General features: G+C 64.1%; 3 protein-coding genes across 3 annotated transcripts; 2 read left to right on the top strand and 1 right to left on the bottom strand.

Annotated features, from left to right (window-relative positions):
- Nucleotides 1-1,056: 1,056 nt before the first annotated feature.
- Nucleotides 1,057-6,989, top strand: EMIHUDRAFT_111968 (hypothetical protein; the record flags this gene model as incomplete). The annotated part of the gene is made up of 8 exons (XM_005785430.1): nt 1,057-1,239; nt 1,315-2,292; nt 3,577-3,801; nt 4,271-4,736; nt 4,786-4,996; nt 5,098-5,389; nt 5,521-5,580; nt 6,603-6,989. 8 exons carry the CDS (start codon nt 1,057-1,059, stop codon nt 6,987-6,989), a joined length of 2,802 nt encoding a protein of 933 aa, XP_005785487.1.
- A 1,039-nt stretch (nt 6,990-8,028) lies between these two features.
- On the bottom strand, nt 8,029-9,264 carry EMIHUDRAFT_455889 (hypothetical protein). Its single transcript, XM_005785429.1, has 3 exons — nt 8,813-9,264; nt 8,492-8,743; nt 8,029-8,378 (listed from the first exon to the last, which is right to left on the bottom strand). The coding sequence occupies exons 1-3, from the start codon at nt 9,023-9,025 to the stop codon at nt 8,283-8,285; spliced, it is 561 nt and encodes a 186-aa protein (XP_005785486.1). The 5' UTR covers nt 9,026-9,264; the 3' UTR covers nt 8,029-8,282.
- A 1,078-nt stretch (nt 9,265-10,342) lies between these two features.
- EMIHUDRAFT_230047 (hypothetical protein) lies at nt 10,343-11,200 on the top strand (the record flags this gene model as incomplete). Its single annotated transcript, XM_005785428.1, has 3 exons — nt 10,343-10,667; nt 10,757-10,794; nt 10,955-11,200. 3 exons carry the CDS (start codon nt 10,343-10,345, stop codon nt 11,198-11,200), a joined length of 609 nt encoding a protein of 202 aa, XP_005785485.1.
- Nucleotides 11,201-13,674: the final 2,474 nt, after the last annotated feature.

Below are 13,674 nucleotides of genomic sequence, written 5' to 3'. Positions count from 1 at the left end.
CCGTCACCGCCGCCGCCCTCTCCGCCGCCCAGTCCGCCACCCTCGCCCCCACCGCCGTCGCCGCCGCCACCGTCTCCACCGCCGCCCTCGCCGCCGCCGCCCTTGCCGCCACCGCCCTCGCCGCCACCATCTCCGCCACCATCGCCGCCACCCTCGCCGCCGCCACCATCACCGCCACCGTCTCCGCCGCCCTCGCCACCGCCACCGTCTCCGCCACCCTCGCCGCCGCCCTCGCCGCCGCCACCGTCTCCGCCCCCACCCTCGCCGCCGCCGCCCTCGCCGCCGCCGTCGGCCCCACCGCCCTCCGTGCCGCCGCCGCTGTCACCACCGTCGCCGCCCTCGCCGCCACCGTCTCCGCCACCCTCGCCGCCGCCCTCGCCCCCACCACCGTCACCGCCACCGTCTCCGCCACCCTCGCCGCCGCCCTCGCCCCCACCACCGTTTCCGCCACCCTCTCCGCCGCCCTCGCCGCCGCCACCGTCTCCGCCACCCTCGCCGCCACCGTCTCCGCCCCCACCCTCGCCGCCGCCGCCCTCGCCGCCGCCGCCCTCGCCACCGCCTCCCTCGCCGCCGCCGCCGTCACCGCCGCCGCCGTCGCCGCCGCCCTCGCCGCCGCCGCCGTCACCGCCTTGCCGCCGCCCTCGCCGCCGCCGCCCTCCCCCCTCCCTTCCCACCGCCACCGCTGCAGCCGCTTTCGCCTCCGCCGCCCTCGCCCCCGCCGCCGCTCGTGCCGCCGCCTCCGCAGCCCTCACCGCCGCCGCTTCCGCCGCCCTCCGCCGCCCTTCGGCGCTGAGCGGTCCCCTCTGCCAGCCAGCTGGGCCGCCACTTGACCCCCCCACCCGCCGCCGCCGCCGCACCGCCGCAGGCTTACCGACTTTGTCCCCCGTCCCCGTCCCCTCGCATTCAGACCCCGTACACCTCCACAATGCGCGTATAGCTGTTGTGCACATCCAATGCAAGCGCCCGTGCTTATGACGCGCACCATCGACGCGTCCTCGAGTTAGCGCTCGTCCTGCTTTGACTCACTCATTGACCGCCCTCCACAGGCAAGCAATAATGGCGCTGTACCACCTCCTCGTGCTGTTCACGATCTCGACCAAGTTGGCTGGTGAAGCGCCGAGCGCTCCCCCTTCCCAAGCGGCTGGCGACGCTTACTCGCCCCCTGGATCATTAGGCGTGGTCGCGGAGTGCACCTGCGCTGACGTCGACAACAAGGGCAAGTTGACGTGTACCAAAGATGTTCCTGAGGCGCGGTCCCAAATAGTTCATTCTGCCCGACGCATTTTTGCGCACTTATGTTGATTTTGCTTGCAGGAAGCTGTGAAAAAGTGCGACAAGCTGGAGACGCTGATCCTCGCAAAAGGCGTCAAGACGGTCGGCAAAAGCGCGTTCAAAGATTGCAAGAAGCTGAAGACGCTGACGATCTCGCCAACCGTAGAGATCATCGGCGAAGAGGCCTTCGAAGACTGCAAGCTCATGGAATCTGTGAAGATCGAGCCCCGCATTGAACTGCTCGAAGGCCCCCCGAAGACAAACATTGTCTGCTCGATCAAAAAATTTGGCAAGGAGTCCTTCAAGAATGCCGGTTCGAACAGTAACACCCCCTTCACCCTTGACCTTTCCGAATGCGATCAGCTCACGGAGTTCGGCGAGTCGTCCTTTGAAGAGTCCAACGTCGGGATGCTCAAACTTCCACAGCGCCAGCTCATGAGCATTCCAAACCCTCCGGCCTCCCGTCGTGCGATGTGCAACATCGAATCGTTTGGCGAGAAAGCTTTCTACAAAGCCACGAATCTCGTTGGAGAGACGTGTGTCGACGACCTTCCCTTTTTACAGGGGAACAACATGTACGAGCAGTACAAGACCGCTTCGAATCAGTGCCTGGACGTTGCATTCTGCACGAGCTTGAAGAAGATTGGGAAAGAAGCGTTCGATAAAACCAAAATCAAAATGTACGTCATCAATTCGGAGGCGGGCGTCACCGACTCGATCGGAAAACACGCGTTTCCAGACAATACGATGAAAGCAATTCGCCAAGAGATGAAGCCCCCGGCTGGTGGACGCCGCCTCCAAACCGACAATGCGACTGAGGAATCCGACACCGATGTCGTCGATGACGAATCGGAGTGGGACGAAGTCTACGTGCGGCTCTCCGACGTTCTTCAGCAGCCGCCCACTTGCGACGACCCCAAGGATGACGGCCTATCGCTGGGGGAGAAGATCATCATCGGACTGGGCGCCCCCACGCTCGCTCTGACACTCGGGTTTGGTGCCGTCGCCGTCTACATGCTGGTCAACAGTAAGCAGAACATGGGCGACAAGAACCCTTGAGGACACAGTCCTGCGAGTGGAAGCGAACACAACCAAGCAAGGCGCGCATGTAATTTGCAGATCGATCATCCGACCACCCCTGCATGCGCGGTCCTTGAGTGGGCGCTGAACACTATTAACTGTGCGTGAGGGTGGGTGGGTACACGGAATGAGAGGAGTGTCTGATCGTGGCAGTCTAGCGTGCGTGCAGCGGTGGCTCGGAGCGTTAGCGCTCTGAGCCACGGCCTGTGGCCGGCTCGATCCCGGCACGGGGCCCGCAGCGCTGTCAGCCTACGTCTCTGCCCTGTGTTGAGGTTTTCAGCCCTAGTCTAGAGGGTGTTGTCGGTCATGTCTCTTGTGACCCCCATGAATAACACGTAAGAGACATGGCCAAGCGCGCACTCCGCACTTGCCACTCGCCCTCTTTGACCCTGGGGGTCGCGTGTGTCATGACATCCGAGAGAGTGGAGAGAGAGAAGCACAAGCAGCGGGCGGCAACACCGCGGGGCTCCGGATCCGCGCGCTCGGAGCTCTGTGTCTTGTGAAAATTAGATATTCTTACCTTCTTGCCCCCCTCCGAGACTGGAGACAGTCACACCCCAGTATCAGACCAGGGGGAGTGCCCCCCGCCCCCGCTTGCCCTGACTGCACAGGATAGCGTGCCCCAATTGGCGACACATAGCGGGGGACACTGCGCAAGGAGGGGGTGCGTCGCCTTTCTTTGTCCTCTCGAGGGAATGTTCTCTCGACGCCCATGGCCTTCTGAGGTTTCGTACTAATGACGTCCTTCTTGGCACTTCGGGCGTCGGTTGTGCGTATCTGTGGTGTCTAATTCCCTCGGTACCGTAATGTGTTACGGGTTTCGGTCACTGAGTGGACGCTATCTCTAACCATTTGATCTACGTTTGCCGACTTCGGCCGTCGGCCTCTCGATGGTCGAGTGGCTTCCGGATCGAATCGGGACTATGACCCTTATAATTTTTTTCACACCTGAGGGGGCCCAATTTTGCTCAGATGCACCTCCGAATTCGAAATCGCGTCCTCACGCTTAGCGCTTGGTGTGCGTCCGTTTTTCGTGTGTCTTGTGAAAAGCGCGGGGGGCGTCTCTTTCCTTATACATCGATCTATCCGTACGATTCATGTGATCTCTCGCTTGACGACGATGTGTGAACGTGAACGGCAGCTCCGTCTTCTGGGCCGAGGTGGCTGCGGAGCTCGGCCGGTCCGTGCGGCGGTGGCGAGCCGCCGCGCTGCCGCGCGTGGCAGGTTTTGAACCGCAGGGTGGTGTGGGATGTGTGCCGAGTCGCGTGCAAGACAACATGGGACTGCGACGCCGGCGCCGCGACGTCGGCGCCGGTGGGAGGCGGGACGGATACGACGGTGGTCCACCTCGCCTTTGCCGCCGACGCTGCCCTCCTCCCGGCCGTCGGAGCAAGCATCGCCTCTGCCGTCGCTTCGAGCCGGCCGTCGACGCGGCTGCACGTGCACCTGGTGACGACGACGGCCTCCCTGCCGGCGGCGCACGCCCTGCGCCGCTGCCTCGCCGCCAGCCTCGCCCAGCATCCGCGCCTCGCGGGCGGGAGGCTCCGTCTGCGCGTGGTCGACTTTGAGACGGCGCCGCGACACTTCCGAGACACTTCCGAGACGCTTCCGAGACGCTTCCGAGACACTTCCGAGACGCTTCCGAGACGCTTGCGAGACGCTTCCGAGACGCTTGCGAGACGCTTGCGAGACGCTTGCGAGACGCTTGTCTCCTCGCTGGGCCGCCGATCACCTGACCCTCCTCACCACCCGCCGCCGCCGCGACACACCGCCGCCTCCCACGGCACATCCACGACACGCCCACGACACGCCCACGGCACGTCCATGACACGTCCACGACACGTCGACCCGCTGACACGTCCACCATGACACGCCCACGACGCGCCCACGACACACGTCCGCTGGTGTGCGTCCGCAGGCGGCGGTGCGGCGCGGGCTCGCGCGGCTCCTCCCCTCGGACGAGAACCACCCGACCGCTGCCGCGGTGGAGGCGCAGCCGCGCCGCCGGCAGAGCAAAGGCGTCCGCTACGCGCGCGACCTCCGTGCCCGGGAGAACTTCGTCCGCTTCTACCTCGCGGACCTGCTGCCGGCGGTGGAGCGCACGCTGTGGCTCGACGCCGACACAGTCGTGCGCTGCGACCTCTCCCACCTCTTCGCCGGAGCGGGCGCCGCCCCGTGGCATCTCGAGGAGCCAGTCGTCGCCGTGGCGCTGCGCGACGCAGCGAGGTCGAAGGGGGGCCTCAACCAGACCATCAGCCGCACCCTCCGCCGAGCCGCCGCCGCCGGCTCCGGCGCGCCTGCCGGGCCCATCGGCCCTCCGCAGCGCGAGGCGCTGCGGCAGTGCGTGCCGCACGCAGGCGGCAGCGCCTTCACCGCAATCTCGGGTGATCTCGGGTGATCTCGGGTGATCTCGAGAGTGCGTGCCACACTCAGACAGCGCCTTCAACGCCGGCGTCTCCCTCCTCTACTTGGACCGGTGGCGGAAGGCCGGCGCGACGGCAGCCTTCGAGGCGCTGCTCAGCATGCACCGGCAGGACGCCCTCTGGGATGAGGCGCAGGGGCAGTCGCAGCCGCCAATGCAGCTCCTCGGCTGCGCGTACGGCTTCGCGTCCTTGGGCGCCGGCATGAATTGCGAGGTGGAGACGTGCTGCGGGCTGTACAGCCGGCCCTCTGCACACTGGGCGAGCAGCGGCCTTGCCCCCCAAGGACACTGGCACGCGACCTTTCGCGGACCCTTCCCGGTAGGCCCGCCCACGGCGTGCACCCCGGCCCGCCCGAGGGCCGCCGCGCGGGAGGCTTGGGTGCGGCGTCGCTTGCGGCGGCGGCGGGCTCGGGCGCGGGGATGGCTTCGGGCAAGGCGCGCTGGTGCGGCGCGTGCGTGCTGCACTGGAACGGTGCCAAGCCGTGGGTCCTCGCCAACCGCAGCAACGGCAAGCTCTCGGCGAGCCGCGCGGACGCGCAGTCGGAGTGGCTCACCGCGGCCAGGCTGCTCGACGCGCGGCTGCCCGAGTGCGCCGCCCTGCCCAGCTTGGGCAGTGTGCAGGCGGCGGCCGAGCGCAACGCCGCCAGCCGCGACGCGCACCACGAGGACCTCGAGCTCTCGCCAAGATGTAGCCGAGAGACAGAGATGGCACACCACGGACCCTTCTCGGAAGCTTCTCTCTCTAGGACCTCGAGCGGGCGACGGACGCGCTCCTCTCGGCCACCGACCCGGCCGCGCCCATCGACGTGCGCGTGCTCGAGCCGGCGGCGGCCAAGGCGGAGTGGGCGAGCGCGAAGCAGCGGCGGCGGGCAAACGCGAGCCTCTGGCGGCAGGCGAAGAGGGCGGCGAAGCTGCACGCCCGGAGGAAGAAGGCGCGCTCTCGGGGCGGCGGGGGAGGGGACTGAAGAGGATAGGGGGCGGGGCGGGCGACTGGTGGTGCGCGAAAGCGGAGCCGGAGGCGCCAGCACAAGCGGCCGGCGCACGATGACACAGAGCTCTGCGGTTGGTGTTTTTTTTTGTGCGCTGCGCATGCCTCAAAGAGACCGTCCCCGCAGGAGGGTGATACTGATAAAGTATATGTGACGAGGGGTGCGATGCGATGGGAGCGTGTGCCCGAACATCCCACCGCCACGCTCTCTGCCTAAAATCCAACCCAGTGCAGAACCAACTGAGAACTGTGACGTACTGACGTAGAGACCCTAAGCTGTGAACAACAGTTCCTTCAGCAACCCAGAATGAACTCGCATCTCGCTGCGCCCGCCTCCGAGGAGGAGCCACCGCGGGCCCAATCGCCTAAGCGCTCCGCCGACGGCACCTTCAAAGGACCGCCCAACCCCTGCGCGGACCAGGCGCGCGCAGGACCCAAGCCCAGACACAGCGAGCCTTGCACGCAGAAATGCCCAGAGAGACAGCGCACACACAGACCGAACGCTCTCTCAGAACACCGCCAAATCAGGCGCCCGGCACCTACACACCATCAGCATCACAAGCAAACACACACAAAAAAGAACAGCCGGCGCACTCGCGACGCAGCGCAGCGCAGCTCAGCTCGCTCGCTCGCTCGCTCGCTCGCTCGCTTGCTGCACTGCACGGCACGCGCACCACGCACCCGCGCGCCTGCGCGGCTACGCGTCGCTACGCGAAGACCCGAGATTCGAACTCAGGACCGCGCGCACGAAAACAATAGCCCGCCCACACTAGACCACATGCAATGCACACCAGCCCTGCTGCACATGATATAACCCACAAAATTTTGGCGCCCCCTCAGGACCTCTTCGAGGGCATGGATAAGGCACTCAAGATTAAGGCCAACGTCCCCGTCGACGTCATCAACTCGGTCCTCGAGTGCTGCCTCATCCACGCCGGATACGACAATGTGGATGACGAGCAGATTCAGGTCACCCCACACCAGGGACACTACTACGTGACGGCGTCCGACTCGGTCGACCTCTACGCGCTCCTCAACTCCGTCGGCATCGTACCCGACCGCCTCACGCCGCTCGACCGGCGGTTCATCGAGAAGTACATGAACGGCAGCGCGTACGGCCTGATCCACTCCTCCAACACCCGCCCACGCACGTCCACAAGCCTCGCATCATCGACATGGACATGCTGCGCTTCAAGATCACCGTGCCGCCGCAGCCCTACGACGTGACCAAGACCATCACCGTGGCGCGGGAAAAAGAAAACTGGCAAAAAAGAAAAACACCCCAGCGACCCACTTCCCCCCCCGCTGTATTCCGGGGCGGGGGCAAACAAATGAGTAGGGAGGGCGTGTTTTTCTCCTATTAGCCGGGTAGGGGGGAGCGCTTCCTGCTCATAGGCGCAGGGCTCGACCGGCATGCGGTCGCCAAAGTGAGTGAGCTCGCTCGCCGGTCGCCTCGCGTCCTACCAGCGGCGGCGAGCGCGGCGGAGGGGAAGGTGGCGGCGGCGTGGGCGGCGGTGGCGACGTCGAGCCGGAGGGCGGCGGCGGCGAGCGCGGCGGAGAGGGGAAGGTGGCGGCGGCGTGCTGGGCGGCGGTGGCGAGGGCGAGGCGGCGCTCTCTAGCTCTTTGGGATTGTTGTCCAGCCGGCCTAACGTTAACTATTGTCGTTGGCGGATCCCACTGTTGTTCTGTTGTTACTGTGTTAACACTACTCACTAGCAACACTGTTCAGCTCTTAAACGTTTGACAGCTCTAGTCGAGCACACAAGTGACTCAAGTCTCAAGTGTCAGTGATGGCCATTTACTCTGGTAAAAGAGTGGTATTGACCACTTTTTGATTCTCCTGGGGAGTGGTATGGTATGAGCAGAGTCAGAGTACAGAGAGTGGTCTGGTAAATTACGAAACTCCGTGGAATCATCAATTTTTCGGGATCTGAGCCGAGTCTGGGGTTGGTTTGCGGCCAAATTCAGCCAAATTGGCAAAATACCGGGTATTTTGCGGGTATACCTGGGAAACCCCCGGGGCATACCTGGAAAATACCGGGTATTTTGCCGATTTCTCCGATTTTTGTCAGATTTTGCCTCAGAAGTCGTGGTAACTCTTACCACCATTTGATTGTTTTGGCCGTAGAGACTAGAGTGTTTTATTGTTCTGGGGGCTATACCAGTAATCTCAAATCTGGCCAGCACTCTGCGACCACTTCATGGCACTTCGCACTTGAGACTTGGTCCCAAGTGAGCCGCGTCAAACCGCATGAAACCGCAACCTCTCTCTCTGTGGCGGTCTGAAAAAGCCAAACCGCAAACGCCTGCGCCGGTTGCGCGGCACCGCAAAAAATGGAGCTCACCGAAAACACCCGCACGGCCCCCCCGCGGCGAGACCGCACACCCCCACGGACCCCCACCCGAGACATGAAATCACGCACAACACGACGCAAGCAGCGATGGCCACGCACGGCACCGCCGCCGCTACTGTACACAAGCTCAAGCATGGCGCCGAGCGCGGCGCGCGGCGCCAGCGCGCTACTTTCCCTGCTCCACCATCGCGAGCCACTTTGCTTTCGCTGCCACCTCGCGCTCAGCCACGGAGCCAAGCTCGGCTGTCGGGACGACGCGGCCCTAATCAGGGGCGTGGGGGCGGCGGCGTTGGACGGCGGGGAGCGGAGCGCCGGAGGCGGGGAGAGGGAAGGAGGGGGGGAGTGGGATTCAGGACGGGGGGGGGGGGGGCGGACCGTCGCGGCCGCAGCACCCGCCACCGGAGCCGTCGTCGGCACGGCGACTCCCTTCCACGACGGCTCTTTGTCGAGGGAGGCGAGCCAGGCGGCCTTGGCAGCCGCCTCGCCGGTGCTCGCCGCCGCCGGGGGAGGCGCCGCGGCGGTGGGCCCAACCGCCGCCGCTGCGTGCACCACCACTGGAGCCGTCGGCGCGCCCGACCCGCGGCCCTTCCAAGACGGCTGAGAGTCCAGGCTAGCGAGCCACTTGGCCTACGCTTGGCCAGAGGCGGGGTGAAAGAGGGTGGGCTGTCGAGGCGTTCGAGGGGGGAGGGGGGAGGCCTTGGCAGCCGCCTCACTGGTGCTCGCCGGCGCGGCAACGCCGGCGGCGGCCGACGCAGGCACGCCGACCACCGAGCTGCCTCCCTTCCACGACGGCTCCTTGTCGAGGGAAGCCAGCCAGGCAGCCTTGGCCTTCTCCTCGTCGGACGGCTCGTGCGCGGGTGGGGGCACCGCGGAGCCCACCTGCGCCGGTGCGGCCGCGGCCGCTCCCATCCACGATGGCTCGCGGTCGAGCGACGCCAGCCACGCAGTTTTGGCCGCCGCCTCGCTCGTCGCCGCCGCCGCCGTCGCGGGTGCCGCTGGCGCCGGCTGCGGCGCCGCGAGGCCGTCGCCCTTCCACGACGGCTCCGTGTCGAGGGAGGCCAGCCAGGCGGCCTTGGCAGCCGCCCCGCCGGCGCTGCTCGCCGGCGCGGAAGGCGCCGCAACCTCGGCGGGGGCAGCCACTGGCGGCGCGGGCGCGGCCGCTCCCTTCCACCCAAGCTTGTCCATGTCGACCGCTGCAAGCCAGGCCGCGCGCGCAGCGTCGTCCGCCACGCGCGCGGGGGCCGCCGGCGCCGCGTCCCTCGTCCCTCCCGCGGAAGGCGTGCGAACTGCCGTGCTTCCCCGAGTGGAAGCGATCCTCGGCACTCGACCGAGTCCAAACTCGGGGACGCCCTGAGTTGCCCAGGTGGCGCGATGGGCCGGGGCCATGACGGGTGGAGCATGGCGGGCAGAGCATGAGGAGGGGAGGAGGTGCCCCTGGAAGAAAGAGAGGGAAAACATGGCTGGCTTGCTGCCGGGGGTGGGCTGGCGGCTCGAGGCGGCAATCCCAGAATTCGAATGGCTTCGATCTCGGGTTTCTTGCAGAGAGAGCGGCTAGCGATTTTAGTGTTCGAGTGCGTATATAGCGCGACTTTAGCGCAAATTTAGCGCAAATTTAGTACATATTAGCCCCCCTCTCCCCAGTCGCAGTCGTGCGACGTAGCGGGGGGCAACAACTACGTTTACGAAAACACAAGTAGTCCCGCGAGGTGTGAATTTGATTTTGTGTTGTTTGAATTTGGGAGAGAGAGAGAGAGTTACCCCCATTTCCAATCGAGGTCGTCTGGCGAGGACGACCTGGCGGGTCGCGGCGTCTGCGGCCGGTACAGCCTGGGGGAGGGGGCAATCCCAAGCAGCTTCGAGAGCTTCGATCTCGTGTCTGTCTCTCTTTGCCTACTTGAGCACTTGAGCACTGGATAGGGTCGATTCCGCATGGTACGGGACCCCTCCTATCCTAACTCTATCGATCGTCTGGCGGAACAACCGGTGATTCAGGCCAGGTCGAGCTGCCTCTCGAGCTCCCGCGGGGCTGTCTTTCTAGGGTATTTGTTGTTGTCTTGTTTGTACATTGATCATTGTCAAGCTCTTCCTAGGTAGGTATAAGTAGGGTGGAGACCCCAAGCTAGGTCGTAGGGCTGGGGGAAGGACCAGATACATCCCCACCTTTGCTTGCAGGCAGTGCTGATCGCGCTGCTCCTCTCGTGGTCGCCGGAGACACGGGCTGCTGCAATGCACCGCGTCGTCTGCGAGATGCGCCGTCACTCCCACCACCTCAGAAACTTGGGTACGATCCCTGAGATCACCGTTGACGGCGACAGTGGCGATGTCTGCGGCGAGTCCGATGAGAACTACGCCGCCGACGCGCCCCGCCCCACGCCTTCTGGCGGCTCCGAAGACGCCTGTGCGCCCGTGGTCGCAGACTCTGCCGATGGCGGTCCGGCGCGCGTGCTGGTGTTGGGCGAGAGGGGCGTCGGCGGCAGTGCCCTCGTGGAGGCGCTTCGCACCATCGCCGCCGCCGAAGGCATCGACCTCCCGATCGAGCGCCACGTCGATGGTGCCCCGCCGCACAGTGTCGCCGTGCAGCTCAGCCTCGTCGTGTGGGAGGCGTCGCTCGAGCGGCCTCTCTCGCCGAGTACGTCGCAGACCACTTGCGCGCAGACGGACAGGGGGCGGCGATCGTGGTACGCGCCGCCCAGACGCGCGCTCGCTGTCACTGCTGCCGCCGACGCCCTCTCCCCTTCCCTGGCCATGCCTCTGCCCGACGCCTCACCCGCCGCCCCCGCCCCTGATTTCCCGAAGGTGTGCAGCAAGACGGACCGCCGTCCATGCCCGCTGCCCCAGATCCACGCGCTGGCGGAGGCGCACCCCTTCATCGCGGTGTCGGTCGAGAAGCAAACCAACGTGGCGCTCTTGTGGGGCATGGTGCGAGCCGCTTTGGCCGCACCGCCGTCTCCACCACCCCCGTCAATCGACGGGAGCGGGGCACCATTGCCAGGCAAACTCTGCGCCCCTCTTGCCGAAGACAGCATGCTCTCATTCACTCTGCGGACAGAGACGGCTTCGCTTCACCTTTCTCGTGGGCGCTGAGACGTCTGCGTCATCCCCTGCGCAGGCACCTTGCCGCTTGCAGCTCTCGGCACATCGAGGCCATCTCCACGCCGAGGCAGCGGCGGGGTGTTCGGCGGGTTGGGACGGCGTTTTTCCCCTTCTTAAGGGGGACCCCCCCCCCACACACGGGGCCCGAGCCCCCCCCCCCCCCGCCGGTCGCCGCGCGCTGAGTCCCGCTGCGCGCTGCGAGAGGCGCCCCCCGGAGTTACGAGTTGGCTCATTTATTTTTACCACTGCGCAAGAGCCGCGCGCACCGCATACATGGTGCACCGTCCACCGAGCGCGCACGCGGCGGCGCGCACCCCGCGCGCGGAGCGCCTCGGAGCGCGGGCGCCAGCAGCAGGAGCAGCACACCCGTCTCACCTGCGACCCTACCCCGGAGCCTACCGACTCTGAGCGCGAGCAAGCTCACACCAAAAACGACCTTTGAAGTAACCCGGTTTTAGCCGACACGTGGCGGGTGCGCGAAAAGACTTATACGCGCTGGGAAAGTAGCTAGACGAAGGGGGGACTGTGAGAGCGGTCTGCAGTGCCATGGAGTCATGCTCCGATTAAGTGATCACAGTTTCGGAGAAGAACTGCTACACTTCTTGCATCATCATGGGTGCGCCCCACCGCGGGGTCGGGATATCGAACCGTTCAATGCGGCATCGAGGATTCGCTTCAGCACCCTCGTCCGTGAATGTGTACAGCACCGATGTCCATACGCCAGGATGGACAATCGCAAGAAGTGTTCGTTGACCATGCAGGCCAGTCTTATCATCTCGAGCAGAGCGTCCTTTACTTCTTGGTGAAGTCAAAAACGTTGCAGACGCTACCCCAGATTCGAGGTCTTGCTGTACCTCGACCAGCAATGCCTTGAGCGTTCCATGCTTCGGACCTTCACATCCACCCCACCATTTGTTTCCGATGCGGCGAGTGATTTCCGGTGCGAGAAGGAGTGGCTCATGGCCCATTGGCTCATGGCCCATGTAGTGATAGAAGCCATAGGCATTATCTGAATTGCTCATGCGAGCTCTCGTCCAGCACTTGTTGAAGTTGGTAGCATAGGCCGCTACCTCATTCCGCTGCTGTAAGATGTACTCGACCAATTGGCATCACTAGAGAGTTCAGCGATGACAAAGACGCATCGCTGGTCTTTGAATGCCTGGACTAACCTTGGCCAATGGCATCGCAAGTTTTTGCGATGGACTTGGGGAGGCGCAGTGAATCCGGTCCCCGTTCAATGAGTATGTTCGGTCCACCTTCGATGAGCGCGCATCGAAACGAGTCCTGTCGCCATATTTCAGAAGGTATCGCACGAAGTTGTCTTTGGAGACTTTCAATTTGGTGCTGTAGCGACTCAGCCGACGGCAGCTGACGAAGCTGAATGACATCTGGGAACCCCTGATCCAGGCTGACCGAGGCAGAAGGATTGCACAATTTGAGCGCCTCGCCCTTCACCTGGAACTCACTCAATGGTGGAAGCAGCACCTCTTTCTCGGCAAGCCCATACCAGGACAAGGCCTCAATCCGATAGCCGCAGTGCACGTGCACGACAAAGATTGTGCGTGGTCCAGGTCTATGCCCACAAAACTGGGAGTTGTCCATCACCGATCGATCATAAGAGGTGGAGCAAAATTGATACCAGCAGATGAATGACTCGGCAGGATAATGCGCTACTGGGTTGTGCTCTTGCCTCATAGGATCAGGCCCACCCGGATAGCCAGGAAACACATGCTTGACTCCACGATAGCAAGGCGATCCAGTATCAGAGGTTCGGAAGATGAAGCTCTCCGGCAAATTTGTAAGAGCAGCTTGAGAAATTTGATGAACTTCAGCCACGATTGCAGCTTGTCCACAGCCGGACCGGAAGGAGATCGTGCTTCTCGATCAAACATGGCACGATTCATACTCACGTACACGCTGGGTGTCTCAAGCGTGTAGGCAAAGATCGCTAGTGCCTGGTCTTCACGGAGGCTGTCATCAGGCCCATAAGGGAGTGTTGGCGAACTGACTATGCCCAGCTCGTAGAGCTTAGATGGTGTCCCGCCTAAGCTGTTGTTATGGCCCCATGGGCTCCCATGTCTCCATGCAGACCGTGTATCCTCAACGATATTGAGAAGCTGGTGCACATCGAAGCTCGAGCGAAGATCGTGAAGCGCGCATGTTAAACGTCCGGGCTCCGCAATATCTGCCAAGCGGGAGCGCAGCTCACGGATCCAAGCATGATCACGTCTGTCGTTGAAATTCATCGAGCCCTGGCGTCATCAAGAGAGAAAGGAGCGATGAGCCAGAGAGCGCGCGAGCAGAGAGAGAGATCAGTGAGAGAGAGAGAGAGAGTATGCGTTGCTCGTGCACGAGAGAGAGAGAGTATGTGGTGGATGAGGGAATGTGAACGTGAGTGAGCCGCAGCTGCGGGAATCCGTGCGCACCTCGAGGAACACGCGGGAGCACGCTTCCGCCACTTCTCA

The sequence above is a fragment of the Emiliania huxleyi genome (assembly GCF_000372725.1).
Source record: "Emiliania huxleyi CCMP1516 chromosome Unknown EMIHUscaffold_160, whole genome shotgun sequence".
In the NCBI taxonomy this organism is placed as follows: domain Eukaryota; phylum Haptophyta; order Isochrysidales; family Noelaerhabdaceae; genus Emiliania; species Emiliania huxleyi.
This window is presented reverse-complemented; position numbering and strand designations above follow the sequence as displayed.

Excerpts from the sequence above, each read along its gene's own strand:
- EMIHUDRAFT_455889 (XM_005785429.1), bottom strand. The coding sequence starts at position 9,025 with ATGGGAGCGGCCGCGGCCGCACCGGCGCAGGTGGGCTCCGCGGTGCCC. Across the intron at positions 8,744-8,812 it reads CCAGTGAGGCGGCTGCCAAG|GCCAAGTGGCTCGCTAGCCT; the intron begins GCCTCCCCCCTC and ends GGCCAAGCGTAG. Across the intron at positions 8,379-8,491 it reads CGGGTGCTGCGGCCGCGACG|GGCCGCGTCGTCCCGACAGC; the intron begins GTCCGCCCCCCC and ends GCCCCTGATTAG.